This window comes from Bactrocera neohumeralis, chromosome 3, assembly GCF_024586455.1.
Source record: "Bactrocera neohumeralis isolate Rockhampton chromosome 3, APGP_CSIRO_Bneo_wtdbg2-racon-allhic-juicebox.fasta_v2, whole genome shotgun sequence".
Classification (NCBI taxonomy): Eukaryota; Metazoa; Arthropoda; class Insecta; order Diptera; family Tephritidae; genus Bactrocera; species Bactrocera neohumeralis.
This window is the reverse complement of record NC_065920.1, coordinates 64407686-64428978: the sequence shown is the minus strand read 5'-3', so window position 1 is coordinate 64428978 and position 21293 is coordinate 64407686. Positions and strand designations below refer to the sequence as shown.

The following is a 21293-nucleotide window of genomic DNA, read 5'->3' as shown; positions in this document are numbered from 1 at the left end:
AAGATAAAAAGTGAGATTATGTATCATTAGTTGAATAAGTGCTTATTAATCAGCTGTCATTTGTCAGACGTCAGCTGTTTTTAGTAATGTAGCTGTGTGTAGGCCCGTCAAAGAGATGCTTTTAATAAAACACAGTTTTGTTTAGCAAATTTCCAACTTAAAGGGTTCATTTTCGGGGTTCAAAAAATAGTGCCGTTTCTATACATTTCATATCCTAGCTTTATCTTATTTTTTCTAGGTTTTGAATATAAGGATAATACATAAAAGGATAATATATAAAGTTCAATTTTTGGAATAAGGATAATGAAATTATCCTTCACGAATATTGCTCTAAAACGAAATGGGTGCGATCTCAAAACTTGTATGATATACTTCTTAAAAATCATATCGAGTTTAGCACAATTATCGTATTCTAGAGACTTCTTAGTTGAGCTGAAAGTTCTGAGTTACGTTAGCGAGCTTTTAAAGAGTCAATATTTTTAAACTAGCGCGTGTTGAAAAAATAAGACTTTAAGCAGTAAACTCAGCGATTAGCAAAAATTTATTGAACTTCTTTGATGTCATTCAACTATAACTCACAAAAGTAACTTTCAGACTGTGGTATTATTGATATTGAAACTGTCTTTAGACACTGCCATTTGAGACAAGAGCTCCCTTTTAAGGCTTGAAATCTAACTAGTTTGTATACATTCGGTCATTTTTAACCCGAAGCGAATGTCGCTGGGTCAAACTGACCAGAATATTTTATTTCATTTAGGCATGATAAAATGATAAAGAGATTTATCAATTTTAGGATCTACATTCAAACCAATATTATATGCGGAAGATGAAATCGGTTTGTAAAAGGCCGCATCTAAAAGTATATACAAGTAGGAATAGACCTTAAGAATTGGTCTCTAAGTTTCGTGAATATATATTAGTGGTAAATTTTATTAAGGATGTTTGATTAGCAATTAATTGTTCTTTTGAAGAACCATTGAGTTTTTGTTGGAAAATCTCAGAATCCCTTCAGTTCTTAATATCAAATATTAAAATCTCATAATTTCCATTTTAGCTGATTGACAGGTGTTTAACCACAATGTAGATCAACCAAAAAGACTTCAGTATTTTTTCAGGTTTTTTTTTGGAAATTTTCAAAAAACTGTAGATCAATATTTGAGCTTAGCAGAGTCCAATAAGTACTTCGTGGCCAAGAGAACAATTAGTTTCTCAAGGTAAGAAGAAAACAATTATTTTAATGAAATTAGCTGGTTATAATTTTATTTTTAATTACAGAAAACTTCATATTCCTAACAGAGAATTTGAGTTTTCAAATACATATTGATGTGAATATGTCGTATACATAATACGTATACTTGAGAAACAACAATACAAACACGATAGATTCAGTTTGGCTTAGAATGATAGATATAGAGATTTCGCCAAGTTTTTATTGCAATTTTTTTGGTTAAGAGTCCTCTAGAATATTGTCCCAAATTTTCAAGTTGAACCGAATAATAGTTTTGTAGTTACAGTCTTGAGAACTTTTTTTCGAAACTGTGTTTTTGAAGTCGGTTAGCAAGATTTCTCGAGAACTACTCAACCGATCTTCATGAAATTTTGCACAGGTCTTTGAGATATAATTCTTATAGACTGAAGAATTTTTTTACGATGACAACTACTTCAAAAAAAAAAAAAGTTTACGAAATTTTAATTTTTTTTTGTTAAAATATCTGCGAAAAATCCCAATTTCAATTTGTTTTCTTCGTACAATTTTTAAGTTAAGGTTTTAAATAAAACTCGTATTTTTTCACTTCAGATGATCCTGTAGGGAGGTATCCTGCCAACGCGGGCCCATCTTTTTCGGAGGGGTCACCGGAAATGGTGTCACAATGGCCGAGTTTAAAATATTTGTAACCAATAATGTCAGAACTATTATTTGTACTACTGTGCAATATATAAGGTGACATTTAAATTTAAACTGCGCGCGTAGAAGGATTTGGAGAATTATTTTTTTTTTAGTTTGGTAGAACTGTCAGTCACATTTATGTCAAATTTCATGTCAAAATATTCATTAGTGTTTGAGATACGTGTCGTTTTGTGAGCTGCTAAAAGTGAGCTTTTCGTTTTTTGCGATGTCGAAATTTGTTGAGCAAAGAATTTACATTAAATTTTGTTTACGGAATCAATTTTCTGCTGCGGATACGTTGAGGATAGTGCAGAAAGCCTTTGGTGATGAGGCTATGTCTAAAAAAAATGTTTACAAGTGGTATAGTGAGTTCAAGCCGGCTGTGAACGTGTCGAAGACGAAGAGCGTCCAGGGCGACCATCAACCTCAAATCAAAGATTTGGTGTTGAAAAACCGTCGATTAACAATTAGACACCTTGCTGATGAAGTTGGCATATCGAAAGGCTCAGCCAATACCATTTTGAAGGATGTTTTGGGCCTTAAGCGCGTCAAATCTCGACTGGTACCGAAAACATTGAATTTTTTGGAAAAAAGGCGTCGCGTTGAAGTGTGTGAAACGATGCTTTCCGACTACCAGGGTGTCATGAAACGCATTATAACTGGCGATGAGACTTGGATCTATGCTTACGACCCCTGAAACAACCGATCAATCGAGCGAATATCGTGCCAAAAGAGAGCCGAGACCAAAAAAATCGCGCCAAAGCCGCTCAAAAATCAAGCTCATGTTGACTGTTTTCTTCGATTATAGTGGTGTTGTGCATTATGAATTCCTTCCAACCGGTGAAACAGTCAACAAGGAATATTATTTGAACGTTAGGCGTCCTTTGCGTAACGCTTTCCGCCTAAAAAGGCCGGAATTGTGGAAAGACAATTATTGGTTTTTACACCACGATAATGTACCATCCCATACTGCCCTCGTAATTCGTGATCATTTCGCCAAAAACTCAACCCATATCGTTCCGCAACCACGGTATTCACCTGATCTGGCGCCGTGCGACTTCTGGCTGTTCACCAAGCTCAAAAGACCGCTCCTGGGACACCGTTTTTATACGATAGAGGAGATTCAAGCCGCAGCGAAGACGGAACTGAAAGCCATCCCGGAAAGTGACTACAACCAGTGTTTCGAAGATTGGAAAATCCGTTGGCATAAGTGCATTGCATCGGGAGGGGATTACTTTGAAGGGTATGAAATTGATTTGGAAGAATAAATAAAGAATTTTCAAAATAAATACAATGTCGCCTTATTTTTTGGGCACCGTAGTATATGTTTGTAACAATAAAAAATTCTAATAATATACTTGTAAGTATTTCATTGACCCAGTAACAAGATATAAGCGGTGACATATTGAATTTTCAGAATGAATAGAGTCTACACAGAAAAACTTTTTACAATTTTCAGTACATTTAAGAGTTGGATCTTTAATGCATTCGCTCATCCTTTTTTCATTATGTCAAGAAGGTGAAATCTTTTTCCTATTGTTCTTGGGTCAGCCCTTCTCAACACATGAAGGTTGGGTCTCACGTAAGACATACATACGATTAAGTTGGATGAATCTAAGGTGCCAAGTAATTTTTGATAAATAGTATATTTTATGGAAATATTCAGTAAATTACAAAGGGAAACTTGTAAAAGGAAAATTTTAGGTTTCACTGCAATTATTATATTATTTTTACGCAATATTTATTAACTTTTTCAAAGCGCGAATATATTCCACATATCCAATTATATGCTTATATAATATAAAATTAAATACGTTTTTGGTTTCCATTACAAATCACGTCATCAATAATCAATTCATAACTTTTCTACACCGTTAAAAGGTTTAGTATGAGCAAACATTTACAAATTACCCATATTATCGCTTTTTCACGATACATATTCATATATTTTATGCACACGTAGTTAAAAGGTATTACCGCACGTACAAATCAATCAGCAATTAAAAACAATCAAATCGATAATTGTGAAAGTAATTGCAAATGAAATCGATCGCGTTTGCTTCCGACAACCGAAAGACAGCGCAAAGGATTGCGCAGCACTTGTTACAATTTTTTCAACTAAAACAGATATTTTTTTTTATTTTCCATGTGCATATGTTACATAGAACAGTTCTGGACTTTTTGTTATGAAGTATTACTGCATTTAGCCATTAAGTGTTAGGTGCAAATTCAATTATAGTGAGTTGTTAATAATTGACCTAAAGTAATTTTATCGCTAATTTCATATTAATTACAGTGTTTAAAAAAGTACTCATACAGGCATGCATAGATACGTACATTTGAGGAGCGTGTGTAACAGCTGAAGATGGCAGCCGTCATAAAGATTCATAAATGTAACCATAAAAGTTTTTATGATCAATTTTATTTAATTTTTTTTTTAGTTATTAAATTATTAGTTACTAGTGTGAGCTTTGAAGTGCGAGAATAATAATCGATTTCAGTGGAAACATTAAAGCAAAGATATGGACCGAAGTCCAGTGGTAATTAATGAGGCTTGAGCGCAAGCGCATTGAATTTGGTGGAGGGGTTATGGCATATAGACCATGATTTACAGGTTTAACAGGAGTGAAAATTTTGTAATTATACTAATATGAGCAAAAAACAAGTAAGACTTTGTTCATAATTTATTCTTCAAAGTCGATGTCGTCGTCTTCAAAGTAATCCCCCTTGCTGCCAACGTTTTTTCCAATCCTCGAAACAGTTGCTAAAGTCAATTTCCCGAATAGCCTTCAATGCACGTATGTAGTGATCCACGTTAACTCAAAACGGTTTCCCCGGAGCAGTCGTTTGAGTTTGTTGAATAGCCAGAAGTGACACGAAGCTAAATCAGGCGATATCGGTTGAAAATTTGGCGAAAAACTCACGTAGAATCAATGGAGTATGCGCCGTGCATTATCGTGGTGCAAAAACTTAGAGATGTCGATCCATAATTCAGGTCTCTTTTTATGAATGAATTAGTATTCCTCGTTGACAGTTTGGTCGATCGGAAGGAATTCGGGTTTCACCGATAATCGAAGAATACTGTCAACATCTTGATTTTTGACCTGCTTTGACGTGGTTTGTTCAGCTTCGCCTTACCTTTGCTACAATATTCGCCAAGTAATCGTATGTTTCAGGGTCGTAAATATAGATCCAAGACTCATCGCCAGTAATAATATGTTTCATAACATCCTGCTAGTCGGAAAGCATTGTTTCACAGACCTTAACGCGACGCTGTTAATTTTCGAAAAAATTAAGAGATTTTGGAACCAATCGCGATTTCAATTTTCTTAGGCTCAAATGATCTTTCAAAATGGTTTCACCCACCACCAACTTGCGATATTCCAACGATGTTGTTAAGTTTGTCTGGGCACTGAAGAGGATATCAGATACACTGAGAAGAAGCTTCACAAATTGCATTCGAACTACGCCTAATCCGAGTTTTTCCATATCCTAGAGTAGATCTCTTGGTTTGGCTAGTTTAATAAACTTTGGGGACCTTTGATTTTTAACATCAACCTGTGACTACAAAGATTCGAACATACACGAAAACCAGCAGAAGGCGGACGGTCTCTACGGCATTAAAACAAAAAACACTGTAGCTTCAAGTGATATGTTAAGTCATTAGTCTTATAAAGCACTAATATAATGAGGATGGAGTATGCGAAATAGGAGCAACATGGCTATTTTGGGACTAAAGTTTCGAGTATACTGCGAGACCGCTATTGAATTATTGATACTAGGGATATATGTTGTTAAAGTGAGAGAGCTGATGGGTCTTAGTCTCGATCTGTTGCGCGACCTTCGAGAAGGAAGTGTTGAGATGATTCTTTTTATTCCCTTCCAATCGACTTAGGCTTTCTGGCATCCGTTAATCAATCTTGAGTCCTCATTAGGTCAGTGTCCAGTTAGAACTTCCAAAACTTTTGAAAGGGGAACTTTGCTGTGGGCGGGCGCTCACTTGGCCTCTTTTGATTTAACCTGGGCGAGTAGGACCTTGAAATTACACAGTTTCTAGTAACTGACCAGCGCTTAACGATCTTTCTTTAGACACAACAATGCTGTAGTGAACCAGAAGAACTTCAGAAGAAGCCGGTGGAGCCGCTACCTGTTCCTATTCAAGCTAGTGAGACTAAAGAACCTGATCAGCTGTGCAATTTTCGCAATTAATCTTAAACCGGAACCCAATCAACCTAATCGTGAAGTAGCTCGATACCAAGGATATGAAGTCTAGACAATCCTTCACTTTGCTGTGAACTCTATCAGCTTAATCATAAAGTATTTCGATGCCAAAGATAAGGAGTCTAGACATTCCTTTACTAGTCTTGAGCGGAGAAGCCGCGAGCTTCATAGTAAGGCCTGTAATAATATTCCAGGAGTTAGCAAGCTATCTTTGCTGTGAACCCAAACAGTCTAATCATGAAGTAGCTCGATGCCAAAGATAAGGAATCGAGACATTCCTGATCTTGAGCGGAGGGCCCGCGAGCTTCATAGGCTTTAATAATATTCCAGAAGTTAGCAAGCTATCTTTGCTGCGAACCCAATCAGTCTAATCATGAAGTAGCTCAATGCCAAGGATTAGGAATCGAGACATTCCTGGTCTTGAGCGGAGAACCCGCGAGCTTCATAGTCTTTAATAATATTCCAGAAGTTAGCAAGCTATCTTTGCTGTGAACCCAAACAGTCTAATCATGAAGTAGCTCAATGCCAAGGATTAGGAATCGAGACATTCCTGGTCTTGCGCGGAGAACCCGCGAGCTTCATAGTATTTAATAGTATTCCAGAAGTTAGCAAGCTACTATATCTTTGCTGCGAAGAGAAATTTTCATGAGAACTGATGAGCGTTTCAATTCAATTTGGCTTTTGGTTTACTTCCGCATTATTTTCTCGTTTAGTAATATTACAAATGACGTAAAAGTTGCGAAGCCTAAGAGCGGTGCTAAGCAACACTTCCACACAAAAATCACATGTGATAAACAAAAAACAAAATAGACATGATTACGCATGCCTCGGTTCAATTTAATTAATTTGCTATTTTTTAACGGATTTACATACAAAAGAAGCCTCTTTTTAGTTTAGAGCATGACATCTTCATGAATAAAAAATTTCTCAATTTACGAACAGTTCTAAATTGTTTCGAAAATTAGCATATCTATTTGTGTTCTATTAATTTTTATACCTAAGTACATTGTATGTATGTATGTAAGTAAATGATTGCGTACTTTTCGAAGTAAATATTGAGCATGAGTTCATGGGGGTCACTAGATTTTCGGCACATGTGCAAAAATCCAAAACAAAACAATAAACCCCAAATAAGCCGCTTAAATTTGAAATAGTAATTTTTTTCACAAATATAAATTTAATTTAATGCATTGGCATGAATGAAATACGAGGGTATATCAATGAGTAATCGAATTTGGCACTAAAATCGTTATCGAAGTGTTACCTGAAACTTCATTGAATTGACTTGTTTTGAAAACGACCAGCTATCTGCCGAAGTCAAACTCATTTTGAAATTGTGCAATCTTCAGCGTCACATGCATCCAACTAACTTCTTTTGTTCTCCTCCACCACTACTTCCTTTATGTCATATGTTAATGTTGAATCTTCATGGACTAACCGTGTACTTGGACTAAGGAATCTAAAGGTCGTTCGTAAGTATGTCATATAAATTATATATATATATATGTATACTGATTTCTACATTTGTCTGTATGTACGTAGGAAGCAAAAAGAAGGGTTTGATTGCTTATATTTATTTCTTATCAGTACCGTACATATACTCGTATTTTCTTTCTATAATCTGCGGCTATAAAACCTTAATAACACTCAATCGCATCGGCCGTATTTTGTTGTTCTTTAATGCCTATCTATGCTTTGCCGTGCTGCAGGGCATTTTCTTTTTTTTTTTTTTGTTTGCTGCGCGGTGTTTCCGAGTACTGAAATGTCCTTGTAACACTTTTTGTTGAACTGATTTTGTGGGGAATGCGGCTTTTTAAAAACAAACCGTTTGTTTACATGAATATACATATGTACATATTTGTTTTCTTGTTTTTTTAATAGATTCAGCAAAAATAATGAAAAACTTCCTTTGCTTGTCAAGTTCATGTGATGATAGTGTGCTAGGGCTGTCAATAGTTATCTGTCCAGCATACAGTGTGGCAGAAAAGTATATATACAATATAGGTTTACAACATATTTTACTTCGGTCTTTTTCTTTCGGTTGTACTATTTGAGGTGGACAACTTTTCGATGGCAATTGTACCGGGAGTGCTTTGCAAGATAATAAAATTATGAAGTTTCATTGAAGCCGGTATCAAAATGGGACTTTATCCTCGGCTGATGGTAATCTCCTTTGACATGATTGAGCGAATTATGACAATTTTGAAATTGAGTTCCCAATGGCCTCAATTGTCAAGCCCATGTCAAACATGCGATATCGATAATAATATCGAAAATGTGCAGAATATATGCACGAAACTCGTCTTTCCAACATTAGACTTATAACAGAGGCTCGCAACAGATTTTGATCGATGTTTTGAATATTATGCCGGTCACTATCAAGCTTATATGAAAAGAATTAAATGTTTTTGCAAAAGGATCAACGCTTCGAGGTTGCCGAAGAATTTTTTCTGATGGAATCCCAACAAATTAACCTTTCCAGATTTAAATTCCTTTGACTTAATTGCCCGGCGATCAATTAAAGCCGTGGGAAGAGTAGGTGTTAATCAAAGTTTATATATATTTTCCTCTAACAGTAGGAAGCAAAGTTTTTCGGATTATAAATACATAAATTTAAAGCAACGGTACAATCTCAGAAGAAATTGTTCAAATACAGATTACGGAGTTATGGTTGAAATGAGGTCTTTGTATGGACACCTTTTTTATTTGACAAGATATTCATATTCGCGAAAATTTGCACAGATTATGCTCCAAGACAGCGCTATAGCGTCCGAAGAAATCGTTTAGTTCAAGCTACCAAAGCAGCTGCCATACAATCTGGTCAATGCAAATCAAGATAAGATTCTTTTTTGCTAAGTTCCTCTGGCTCTACGAAACCATAGTGAAGCCCATTTATATATAATATGTTATATGGAGTCATTATGTAATAGAGGATTCTAGAAAGGATCACTGTAGAGCTTTCAACAGCTGGCGCTGAACAGCATGTGTGGTGCGCTAAGGTCCACTTCAACCATGGCACTTAATGCCATTTTAAACATGGTGCTCGTAGACATCGTCGGAAGATGTATGGCCGCGAAAGTTGCTATCAGACTCAGACAATCTGGGTTCCTAAATGAACACATGTCTGAACACTCGGATATCATCACACACTTTGACTTAATACCTGGTCACTTGGATCATGGAGTCGCCAAACCGAAATCTGGCGGCTCCTTCTCTGCCCAAATACCAGCGAGGTAGTTGGTTGGAAAGAAGCCGTTCCAGGAGTGGGGAATCTGAGTTCTTAAATGAACACATGGCTAAACATTCGAAAATCTTCACACACTTTGACTTAATATCTGGTCACTTGGACCATGGAGTCCCCAAACTGAACTATGGCGGCGCCTTCTCTGCCCATATACCGGCGAGGGAGTTGTGGGTGGGAAGAAGCCGTTGGAAAAGAGGGGCAGTGAGTTTCTTTACAGATGGGTAAAAGCTTGGGGGGAAGGTTGGTGGCGGGGTTTACTGTCAGGGGCTCTCTATCAACTCCTGCTTCAAACTTCCTGACTACTGATCGAGTCTCTTTGTGATAAGACTGTTATGGGTGCCAGGCCACAGTGGAATCGCAGGCAATTGTAAAGCTGATGAGCTAGCAAGGAAAGGCAATGGGAGCGGGTTGGTGTTCCCGTAACCTACTACTAGATAGCTGGGCTTCGCAGGAGCTTAGCCAGCGCTGGGCTACCATCGGTACATGCGCGTGGCAAACTTCTTTGGCCCAAGATCAATTGCATGAGAACTAGTGATCTCTTTGCCCTTAGTAAAACTAGTTGTGAGGGTTTTAACAGGTTATTGTCCTATTAGCGTCCATGATCTAAGGCTCAAAATCTTACTGGAGGTCATATACAGATACTGTATGGGAGAAGACGAGATGGAAAAATCTCAACAGTTACTTCTTGACTGTCCCGCGTTTGGAAGGTCAAGGCTTAGACACTTGGACTTGAGCGCATACCTTCAGACATCCCACCGAACTGGCGGGAATGGAAATTAAACGCCTGTGCAAATTTGTATAGCTTCACAAAGGACTACATATAGTAGTCCACGTGTGATCTCTCGTGATCAGCCATCTAACCTAACCTTTTATGCTATGCACCTGTGAAGGGTATTACAGCTTCGGTGCAGCAGTTAACTTTGTTCAAGTTTTTTATATTATTTAAACGACAAAAAATGTTTTTTTTTCAGCTAGCTGCGAGAAAAAAATTTAAAAAAAATTAAACGAAAAAAATGTTTGTTTGCATACTTTTTCGATCCACTGTTCTTAAACACAAATGTATTTAGAATTTTCGTAGGAGTAACAACGGGAAGTCAAACTCATGTGTTGAAACATGTGAGAAATACAAAAACAGTAACAAAAACATAAACTTAACTGATAACAGTGAAACGGTGGCCACGTGAGTAACTGACAAGTAAATCAATAATTCGGCTATTAATAATTTTCAACTGATTAACTGTGTTCATTAGCTGTCAAAAGGTCAGTGTTGGTGACCCTAGTTAAATATAATTGTCTAAATAAATTAATTCCGAAAAAGTTATTTTTCTTCAAAATAATTAAAAGTTGATTGGTAAATAGCATAATTAAAATTTATTACGATTTTGACATTGTTTTGACATGCAAACATATGTAAGTAATTGCAAAATTTTTAGCAATAAATATGGCACTTTAATATTACCGTTATGGGTATGTAGTATGTAAATAGTTTATTTGTAGTTTTGAAAGGAAAGAAATTGAACTGATTTGAACTGTGCACTTATATAAAGTCCAAATGTCGGAAGCGTTGATAAGGATGAGGAATCCAACGTGAGTATGAGGCACCCAGTTGCGGTATCATAACGGGCATCATAAACAAATATTAACAAAAACAATAATAAAAAGTAGTTTGTTGACTTAGAAAATGCGAAATGTAATGCAAACGACACTTTTATGCAACTTTGTTAGCAGAGGACTTTTGAAAGTTCCTGGTGATTGTGTGAAGTATTTCGCTTACGTTGCGTTTTGTACGCAATACGTAGGCAAAATATTGCATGTTTTGGAACTTTTATATATAATTCTTAGTACTTTTATATATAAAATTGTTTGCTTAGTCTATAGTAAAGTATTTTTAGGTCGAACACTCTCGAAAGGAGTTTTGTAGTTGCTCTAAAATAAGCCTAAAACATACTTAGTTCGACAAGCAAAGTGTTATGAGCGAATATCGATCAAATATGAGCTTATAAGTATGTAATCTGTAAATTTCCTATACCTTTATCTAATTTTTTATTTATTTTTGATTTTAATATTTTCTACCTTCAATATGTCCAGCCTAAACTTCTGTTTTCTTGTTTTGAAGCTACAGACTCAAAGATAATTGTCTTTGCTGGTTTTAATATATGTGTATTATAGAAATTCACTGCAAGTTCAGGCATCGTGAAGGATGATTACTACTCTTAAACTACATAACGGCACTCCATCTGGTATCGCTAAGGACCAAAACTGGTCTATGCGTGGCACACAAGCGTACCAGAGTAACCCAACCTAATCTAAAAAGGATAAGCTCGCCGTTCCTCAAAATATATATTTTCACTGCTCATCTCAAATTTGATCCGGACTGTTCCATCTTCACTGCATGCGCAAAACAAGACGATAGAAATAAAATTTCTAAATTGAAGCTTCTTTATCTTCGTGTGATATCCATATGTCAATGTGTTTGACACTGTTTCTTTATGACGTGAATAGTTTAACTGGCCAGTTTTACTATGGAAAAGAGAATTAAATAATGTTTTTGTTCGAAATTTTGTGTTTCGAATGGACTCACGGCTACGGAATCATTGAAAATGTTACAGAACTGTTTTGGAGAGTTTACTTTATCATGAATACAAGTTTTTGATCGGCATAAAGTATTCAGTGAAGGTCGTGAAGTCATCGAAACCTTGTTCATGCGAGTGGTCCATCTAGCTCTGTTAACGACAATGTCGAAAGTTAAAGAAATAGTGCTTAAATGTCATCGTGTTGGCATCAGAGCGATAGCAGAGGATCTCAATATCTGCTATGAACCAACTCAACACATTTTGATTGATGTTTTGGGTATGAAACGTTGCCTGAATTGCGTTGAAGACCTGAATCTTTTGCAAAAACGAAGTGGAGTAGAGAGCTAGACAACGTAGCGGAGGGCACTACATTCATCAAACGTAACATTATTATTACTGTTATTATTTCTGGTGATGGAACGTAATTTTATGAATATGACATCGAAACTGTCCAACAATTCAGCAAATGGTCCTACAAACGTGAGCTGACACCGAAATTCACTGAAGGCACTGAAGACCATTCCAACCAAGAGTCTTATAAAAAGTGTAAAGAATATTGAATAAAGACTTGGCATGCTTGTATTGACTGAGGACCTAATTTGAAGGCGGTAATAAAGATTTGTATTGAAAGCCGTTCCCACAACAGTCGGGTCTACGAAACCGGAACGGACCTGGATTTTTATCCGCACATGGACTATTAAGTCGGCAGATTTCTCTCGTGCCCGTGTCAATTTTGGTCAGCTGGTATATTTCTATGTACTTTTGCAAAACCATTTAAACCGAAAACGATTAAATATTGCGTTAAAAACCGAGAATACTCTCTTTTAGTGTATTTTTAGAAATTTTCGTGTTTAATATTCGGAACCACCGTGTGGTCAACCAACAAAAGTAAGAAGTTTATTAGTTCAACATGAAATTTATGAACCTGAAATTAAAAAATGTTATAATTTTTTACAGCTGAAAATAAATCTCGTGGAGGCTGCCACATGTTTAATAATTTCAATTCAATAAAATTGCATAGAAAACATAACTACTACAGCAAGGATTCAAATTATAGGTTTTCCAGGCGCAGCAATAAAATATTTTTGAAAAGAGTTGCCACCTGTTTCAATTTAATTGAAAAATAAATTAAATATTATGGCATGGGTATTAAACAAAGGATATTTAGCGCTTACAGTTCAAATATTTGTAAATGAGTTGCCACTTGTTTCAAATGAATTGATAAAATATTGAAATATTCACTGTTTGAATTTAATTAAAAATTTAAAAATAATTTAAATATTACAGCATGGTTATTAAGCAAAGGATATTTAGGGCTTACAGCTAAAATATTGATTAATTAATTTATTTAATTTTAAGTGTTGCCACCTGTTTCAATTTAATTGAAAAATAAATGCAATATTATAGTATAGCTATTAAGCAAAGTATATTTAAGGCTCGCAGTTAAAAATTTTTTAAGGGTTGCCACATGTTTGAAGCGAGTTGTTAAAAAAATTCCAATATGGGTATCAAACTAAACCGGCTTAAGAAAGATTTTACACAAATGCATTTTGTATAGCGCTACAAGCTGTACCAAAATTTAAATTAAATTTTAATAATTTTATAAAATAATATAATGAAATACCGGCTCAACCAATGTTTGTTGAGGCTAGGTTTAATTGGCTTTTTCAATATTCTACATATGTATATTCAATATTCTATATACCTTACACCTATCCATACTCATTTTTAACATATGTATGTATGTATCTGTAGAAATTACTTCAATATTGCATAAATCTCAAGCAGTTTGAATAATTTACACGCACAATTGATCGCACGAGCTTCATAAAATCTTTATTTATACGTACACAGTATGTATGTATACTTGTATGAAAACGGATTCGGCTATCTACAGATGCGTGCAACTAATTAACAACGACTTGCCCTTATAAATTAAATAGCTATTTCTGTAAAATTTTTAAGCGTAAAAATATATATTTGTTTTTAGTTCTCTTCTGTGAAAGTATGGTCAAATTTAGCTGTAAAAAAATCTTGATAAAATCCCGTTATTCTGAAACAGTTCATCTACATATCAGTCATGGACAACATAATGTTACCATATGCTGATGATAATATGCCTGTAACGTGGATTTACCAGCAGGATAACGACCCGAAACATACTGCGCATGCTACAAAGCAATGGTTTCAGGAAAACATGGTTACTCTATTAGCCTGGCCTTCATGCAGCCCCGACCTAAATCCAATCGAAAATCTTTGGACACATTTAAAGAAAAGAGTTCGTTCCCATAAAGTTGGAAATTTCCAGGAATTATACGAAAAGGTTCAACAAGAATGGAACCATATTCCAAAGGACATCTGCAAAAGTTTAGTGGAGTCAATGCCTCGCAGATGTCAAGCTGTGATTGAAAATAATGGGTTTGCAACCAAATATTAACTTTAAAACCAAAATAAAAATAATTTTTCCAAAAAACAAGAAAGCGTTGTTAATTAGTTGCACGACCTATTTTTGACTTTGAAGTCTTAAAATGCCCTTATTTTATAAAAGCCCTCTTATAACAAAAAAAAAAAAAATATATTTTTTATATTTCTTATATTATATAATTTATCCTTAAAACATATAGTTAAAATATTTTTCTCGAAAATAAAATATCAACCAATTTCGATTTTTCCTACCAGCGTTGTTAATTAGTTGCACGCATCTGTATATGTACATATGTATATATACAAACATACAGTATGTAAGTCTGAATATAAAATAGCAATTATTGCATCATTTCAACACAGATAATATTCGGCTTAATTTTTTATACACTGAACGGGGTATAAACTTTTCCCGAAGTTTGTTACACCCAAAAGCAAACGTCGGAGATCCTAAAATATATAGTACATATTTTATTATTCTTTATTTGTTTGCATATATCGTCAACTAAAATGCAAAATAACGTAACATCATTTTTCCTAAGTTTACAGGCGAAGGAAAAACCGATATAAAGGAATTGCTCATATTGAAACAAAATTTATTTCGGTTATAAAATGGTTATACTTCGGTTATGAAATGGTTATATTTCGGTTATAAAATGGTTATATTTCGGTTATGAAATGGTTATATTTCGGTTATAAAATGGTTATATATTGGTTATATCTGACAACGGAAGATATAGTTAATCATAAGTAATAAAACACTCAATTTCGATTTTTTTGGCTTTGTTTTTTAAGACTATGCTTCAATCTCTGTATGGCTGGTTCAGATCGGTTTACTATAAACATATAGCTCACCTACAAGCTGATGGTTTAAAATAAAGTGCTTGAAGGAAAACAAAATATTTGACAAGATATCATCAGGAAATTTGGTATAGATTATTGTCATAGGCAATGCCATAATATACGAAGATTTTATTCAGATCTCACTACTATAGCATATAGCTCCCATATAAACTAAACGATAAAAATAAAGATCTTTTTATACCCTTTTATACTACCTTTTATACTATAAGAAATGCACCTGTGAAGGTTACTATATCGTTTTCTTTTTTCTATATGAAAATTTATTTTTTTCTTTGTCACATAAACATAAAATAACGGTATTATGGCATTGTTTCGTTTTTTGTTTCTTTTTTTTGGCAGACGTTTGTTCGTTTGACACCATACAGCCACGTGCAGCAGACAACCAAAAAATTAAAAAAAAAAATTAAAAAAAAAAAATTAAAAAAAAAAATTACAAAAAGCAAATTATTAACAATAAAACGATCATTTGCTAGGACAAATTAAATCAGCCCTCAACAACAATTATCATATTATCGCATATGACAATGGAGCGTACGAAAGCGAGCAAGCGAGGCCTGGCCTGTGCGTACATACATACATGCATACATACAAGCAATTAACCAAAACGGACACTGTTTTGTTTAGATTTTTTCTTCTCATGTGTATATGTACATATATGTTTTGCAAGTCTACATACATATATACAATTTGAATGTGCTATTAATACTTTTAATAAAAATTCATTGAAAGAAGTCGCCACAGATTAGCTAAACAGCCCAAATCGGGCTAATCAGTCAGGGCAAAGTAAATCGTTTCATTAACTAAGTGATCATCACACTTACTTACACATACATACATATATATGTATGTATGTATGTATAAATATAATATACATATGTATGTATTTATTTTTGTACTATTATACAAATTTTATTTTTGGTTATCTCTGCGTAGAAGTTTTTTTTAGCATTAGCCCATACATGACGCCACTTAGTAGTACTTGACTTATGTACTGTTATGTTTAGTAGTGGCTTGCACTCATTATTTAATCACGTACGCCACAGCAATTAAATAATTTGTATTTTATTCGGAAATTCTTTCTTTATACTTATGTACATTAGAGTGGGTCGATTAACAGGGAGCAAAAAAAAAAAAAAATACGAAAAATCACGTATCCGGGTATGTGCTACGGATCATGCTGAAAAACTTTCCATAAGAGACTAAGAATCGCTAACGACCCCGCGATTTTTAAGGCAAAGTTTTTTAGGGATTGCAAAAATTTGTTCGTCAGTTTTTGAGATATCACAAATGAAATTTAATATGTATGTGTTTAGCAATATTCTATTGATCATTTATCGGAATCGGCAAGATCGAACAATTATATTACATATCTACAATGCAACCTATTATTCAGATTTTTTAGGCTTCGACTTAAAAATTGCTGGCTTGAAACCGGTTTTAGACCTATAGTCTCTTGGCACAGTAAAAAAAATCGACCCGCTCTAATGTACATATGTATTTTCTATTATTTACCAACGTCGAAAGAGTCTCAAGCATTTGTTTAGTAAATATTTAACAAAACTTTCACTATTGGTTCGACACCTGTGACATTGTCAGCGTTTTTATGAGGCGTGCTAAGCTTTGCTTGAATATGAATATTGTTATATAATTTGTTCTTAGTAACATACAAACATTTTAGTTGCAATATTGACTTCCGTTGTGATGATTCAATTTCGTTGGCACTTTGTTTAATGCAAATGAAAATATGTTTGTAAATATTTTTTTTTAATTTAATAACTTTTTGTTGGAGGACAAATTGGGGTTAGGTTGGGCTAGTGACATAAAATCTCTATAAAGCAGAAACGGACAAGTTAAAATGTTAACTTTGGCTGCCAGGTGCATTTTGTATATGATTAAAGGATATTAAGAGATCTCTATATAGATTTCGACAGGTCAGTTTGTATAGCAATTGTATGCTGTACCCAATTCGCCGTGTTCGTAGAAAGTATGATAACCAAGTCGTTAGCTAGATGTGGATTTGGGCAAGGGTGCCCTTACTTGTGTGCTCTACTGTTTCCGACAATTCCGCTGTGACAAGACAGCCAGACAAATTTAATATGGAAGTAACTTTATGCTACAGCTAGTGAGGTCATTCACTTCTTGAGCAGCTTTGAGCTCACTGTCAGCGAGCTTAGAGCCTGTATAGCAATTCTGCCAACTGAGGGAGTGCACACCTTTTTAAAACGACACATACATACTTCTACTACAGTGGGCTGGTAGTCTGAAGCAAGAGTGGATTGAAAGAGATTCGCGTCTGAAGACTTTCCCAATGCGCCTCTTCTCCAGTGACTTCGCCCCTCACATATCCCTCGTAGGTAAGAATAGATGCCAGTTATCCATTTCCTTCTGAAGTATTAAAGTTTAAAAGCCCAATCAAGTAAATAAATTGATAATTCATTTTTATTTTTTAATAATTTTGTTTGAATAAAAATAAATTTATTATAATGATAGTTTATAAATTATTAGTTAATTCATTTAACTTAATAATAATTTATAAATTATTAATTAATTAATTTAATTAAAAATTTAATTTATAATTTAATTAATTTAATTTAATTAATAAATTATTAGTTAATTAATTTAATTTAATAATAATTTATAAATTAATAATTAATTAATTTAATTAAAAATTTAATTTATAATTTAATTAATTAATTATTTTAATTAATGTTTTGTTATAAAATAATATATAATTTATAGTTGCGATATTTTATTAATATTTTTCATAGTAATTATTTAAAAAACAAGAAAAAAGCGTTAACTTCGGCTGCACCGAAGCTAATATACCCTTCACAGGTGCATTTCTTTTAGTAACTATGTGTTCAGTTTGTATGGTAGCTATATACCATAGTTAACCGATCTCAACAATTTCTTCGGAGATTACGGTGTGGCTTTAGAAAATAGTCTATACCAAATTTCGTGAATAAATCTTGTCAAATGCAAAAGTTTTCCATACAAGCATTTGATTCCGATCGTTCAGTTTGTATGGCAGCTATATGTTATAGTGGTCCGATATCGGCTGTTCCGACAAATGAGCAGCTTCTTGAAGAGAAAATGACGTTTGCAAAATTTCAAAAGGATATCTTAAAAACTGAGGGACTAGTTCGTATATATACAGACGGACGGACGGACAGACAGACAGACGGACATGGTTAAATCGACTCAGCTCAACATACTGATCATTTATATACATATGTACTTTATAGGGTCTCCGACGCTTCTTTCTGGGTGTTACAAACATCGTGACAAACTTAATATACCCTGTTCAGGTTATAATTAACAAGTAAGGAAGCCTGAAGGATGCAACCGAATATTTTATACTCTTGTAACTTGCAAGAATCACAGCTTAAAGTGAAAACTGTCAACCAGAGGATAGGAATCTAAGCAATTATATGTATATACAGTTGAATATCCCTAACTAGAATCACCATAATCCACAAAAAACCTTCGAGAGACTTCGAGTTATGTAAGGAAATCTGTATGAGATTTGACCTGCTTGCCAATTCAAGAGTTCCAATTATGGAGAACTTATACTATATATCATATATATCACTCACATATTCGACAATAGATTTGTTAGAAAAACAAAAATCATTATATGTAGTATATGAGAAATGGGTTAGTATTGACCCGATTTTACCTATTAACTATTATCATGCCACATACTAAAAAAAACTTTCCCTGGATTTCATTAAGGTCCCTCACATACAATCACCAATCATTTGGAGCAAAATGTGCCGGATGCTCGAAATCCTGGTAATAGTATGGGGGCTAGGTAAAGTTTTCACCCAATTGTAACTATTCTAGGCGCAAATATGTATACTGTTATGGGTAAAATATGTTCTGTAATTTTCATTTAGATAACTTTAATATAGGCCGATATATGCGATATAAAGTCACCCGAAGTGCAAAAATCTTTATATTAGGTATATGGGGGCTAAGAGAAATATTGGCCTGATTCAATACATTTTTGACATACAGACATACCATTGTCAGAAATGGATTATCACTGAATTATATATCTTACACATAGACCGAAATTTACGGTAAAAATTCAACTATAGTTACTGGGTCCAAATATTCGGTACCTTGGGGCTTGCACAGTTTTTGTTGGATTTGAAAAACTTTTGGTCATAAGATGGATAAGGGATTATTCGTGCACAGTTTTATCCCGTTATATTAATGTCTACTTGATTTGTATACCGGAAGGTGAAAGGTAGCAGTCCGATTTCGCCCACTTTAGCACTATGAAGTAGGAATATTAGTGGAATATTAAGTACCAAATTTGATTAAGATCGGTTGAGGTTTGTGATGTTACTTTAAAGTCCGCTCATAGCATCTCGGGTGTAAATTTAATGTATCTAGCGTGTTTAGTTATTGAATTATCACGCTTTAAGTAGTTTTTAACAGTGCCGTTATATGGGGAGTGGGCGGCATTATCATCCGATTTCTTTCATTTTCACAGTGTTGGTAATCTTCTTATAGGAATTGTCTTAAGTGAATTTGGCTACTGTAGCTGTAGTGGTTTAGGAGATATGTACATACATTAAAACTATTAGAGAGGCGCTGCCCACTGAATATACTTCGAGCATTGCAGAAAAATGGTTTTCAGACCATGGTGTTGATGAAACAAATCAATACCCTATGGAGAATCGTTAAGGAAAATATTGAACCCTAAACTGGACTTTAAACTGAAAAATAAGGCGTAACTCTGAGCGCAGGTTCAAAGGTCTGGTATTCTATTCCACAGAACACTTGCCGTAGCCTAATTCAGTCTATGTCTAAAAGATGTGTGTCTGTATTAGATATTGTATTAGAAAGGGTACAAATTATTAAAAAAAATTTTAATTACTTTTCTTTAAAAAATAGTTTATTTTTTAATGAAAAATATTATATTTTTTGTCTTTCCAATTTTTGAAATTCGGAAATTCGTTTTTCACCTTTTGTTTTTGCAATATTTAAGAATTGTTTTTTCTCACTATTTTTACTGTTATCAATAGCACTTCACATGAAGTAAATAATAAAAATATATTTTAGTTGAAAATAAATCAAATTCATATTTTTCTATAACGGAAAATTAGTACTATGGATAATTCTATTTTATTGTCCGTAACTGTATACATATCTATTTCGCTTAGTTCTAGGTGGTGCGTACAACCGTTATGTGAACAAGACTATTATACTCTATACCAACATGTTGCAAGAGTATAAAAATTCTTTTTTTTAATAAAAAAAAAAAATAAAAAACATTATGAATCTTAAAAAACTGAAGATAATTTTTAAATTGTTGAAAAAATTTTAAATTTCAATACATATTTACTTACGTGAGAGAGTTATAAACATTGTGCAGCTTCAAATTTTCACTTTTTACCAAGCAATGAAGTTATTTATCTCTCAAGCAGCATAAATTATTGAAGTAAAACTTTGAACTTTTAATTTATTTGTAAGATTTTTGAAATATATGCAGTTAAAATATCCTTTGTGGGAGCATTTGTTAAACTTTTATGTGTTAAATTGTTTCTTACTTTGTTTTTATAGTTCAGTGTGCTGCTAAGATGTCCAGAATGTTCAAATGTGGAAGAAGTGTTTGTGTTTTGATTTAATTTTTTACTATTTGTACACATAAGTTTTTTAATAAAATTTTAGTTTTTACAAAAATTTTATTTTTGAGAAAAATTATATAGACTTTTTAGTTTATGCACTACACTTTTTATTTTTACTTTTTTTAGAACACTTTTCTTTTTAACAAAAAAGCTGCGGTTTTTGTTAAATTTTTTAATTTGAAAAAATATTAAATTAATTTATCTTTTTTTAAATTAATTTTTTATTTAATATTTTAATGTTTTTACTGTTTTACAGTTCAAAACTTTTTATTTTAAAAATTTTTGTATTTAAAATTTTTTTTATTAAAAATTTTTTGATTAAAATTTCTTTTTAATAAAAACTTTTTTATTGAAATTTTTATTTTTAGAACTTCACTTTCGCTAAATTTGCTTATCAACTTGCGCTTGTTGAAGCAATACTCGAGAGTAGAACCAGC

General features: G+C 33.6%; 1 protein-coding gene across 1 annotated transcript in view; it reads right to left on the bottom strand.

Moving 5' to 3' along the window:
- The window catches only part of LOC126753981 (scavenger receptor class B member 1), a 70689-nt gene extending 49746 nt beyond the window's left edge, over window positions 1-20943 (bottom strand). Inside the window, exon 1 of the mRNA XM_050465787.1 lies at window positions 20578-20943. Within this exon, the coding sequence (XP_050321744.1) occupies window positions 20578-20596 (19 nt within the window). The 5' untranslated portion in view covers window positions 20597-20943. The remainder of the gene's footprint in view (window positions 1-20577) is intronic.
- Between the last annotated feature and the right edge of the window lie 350 nt (window positions 20944-21293).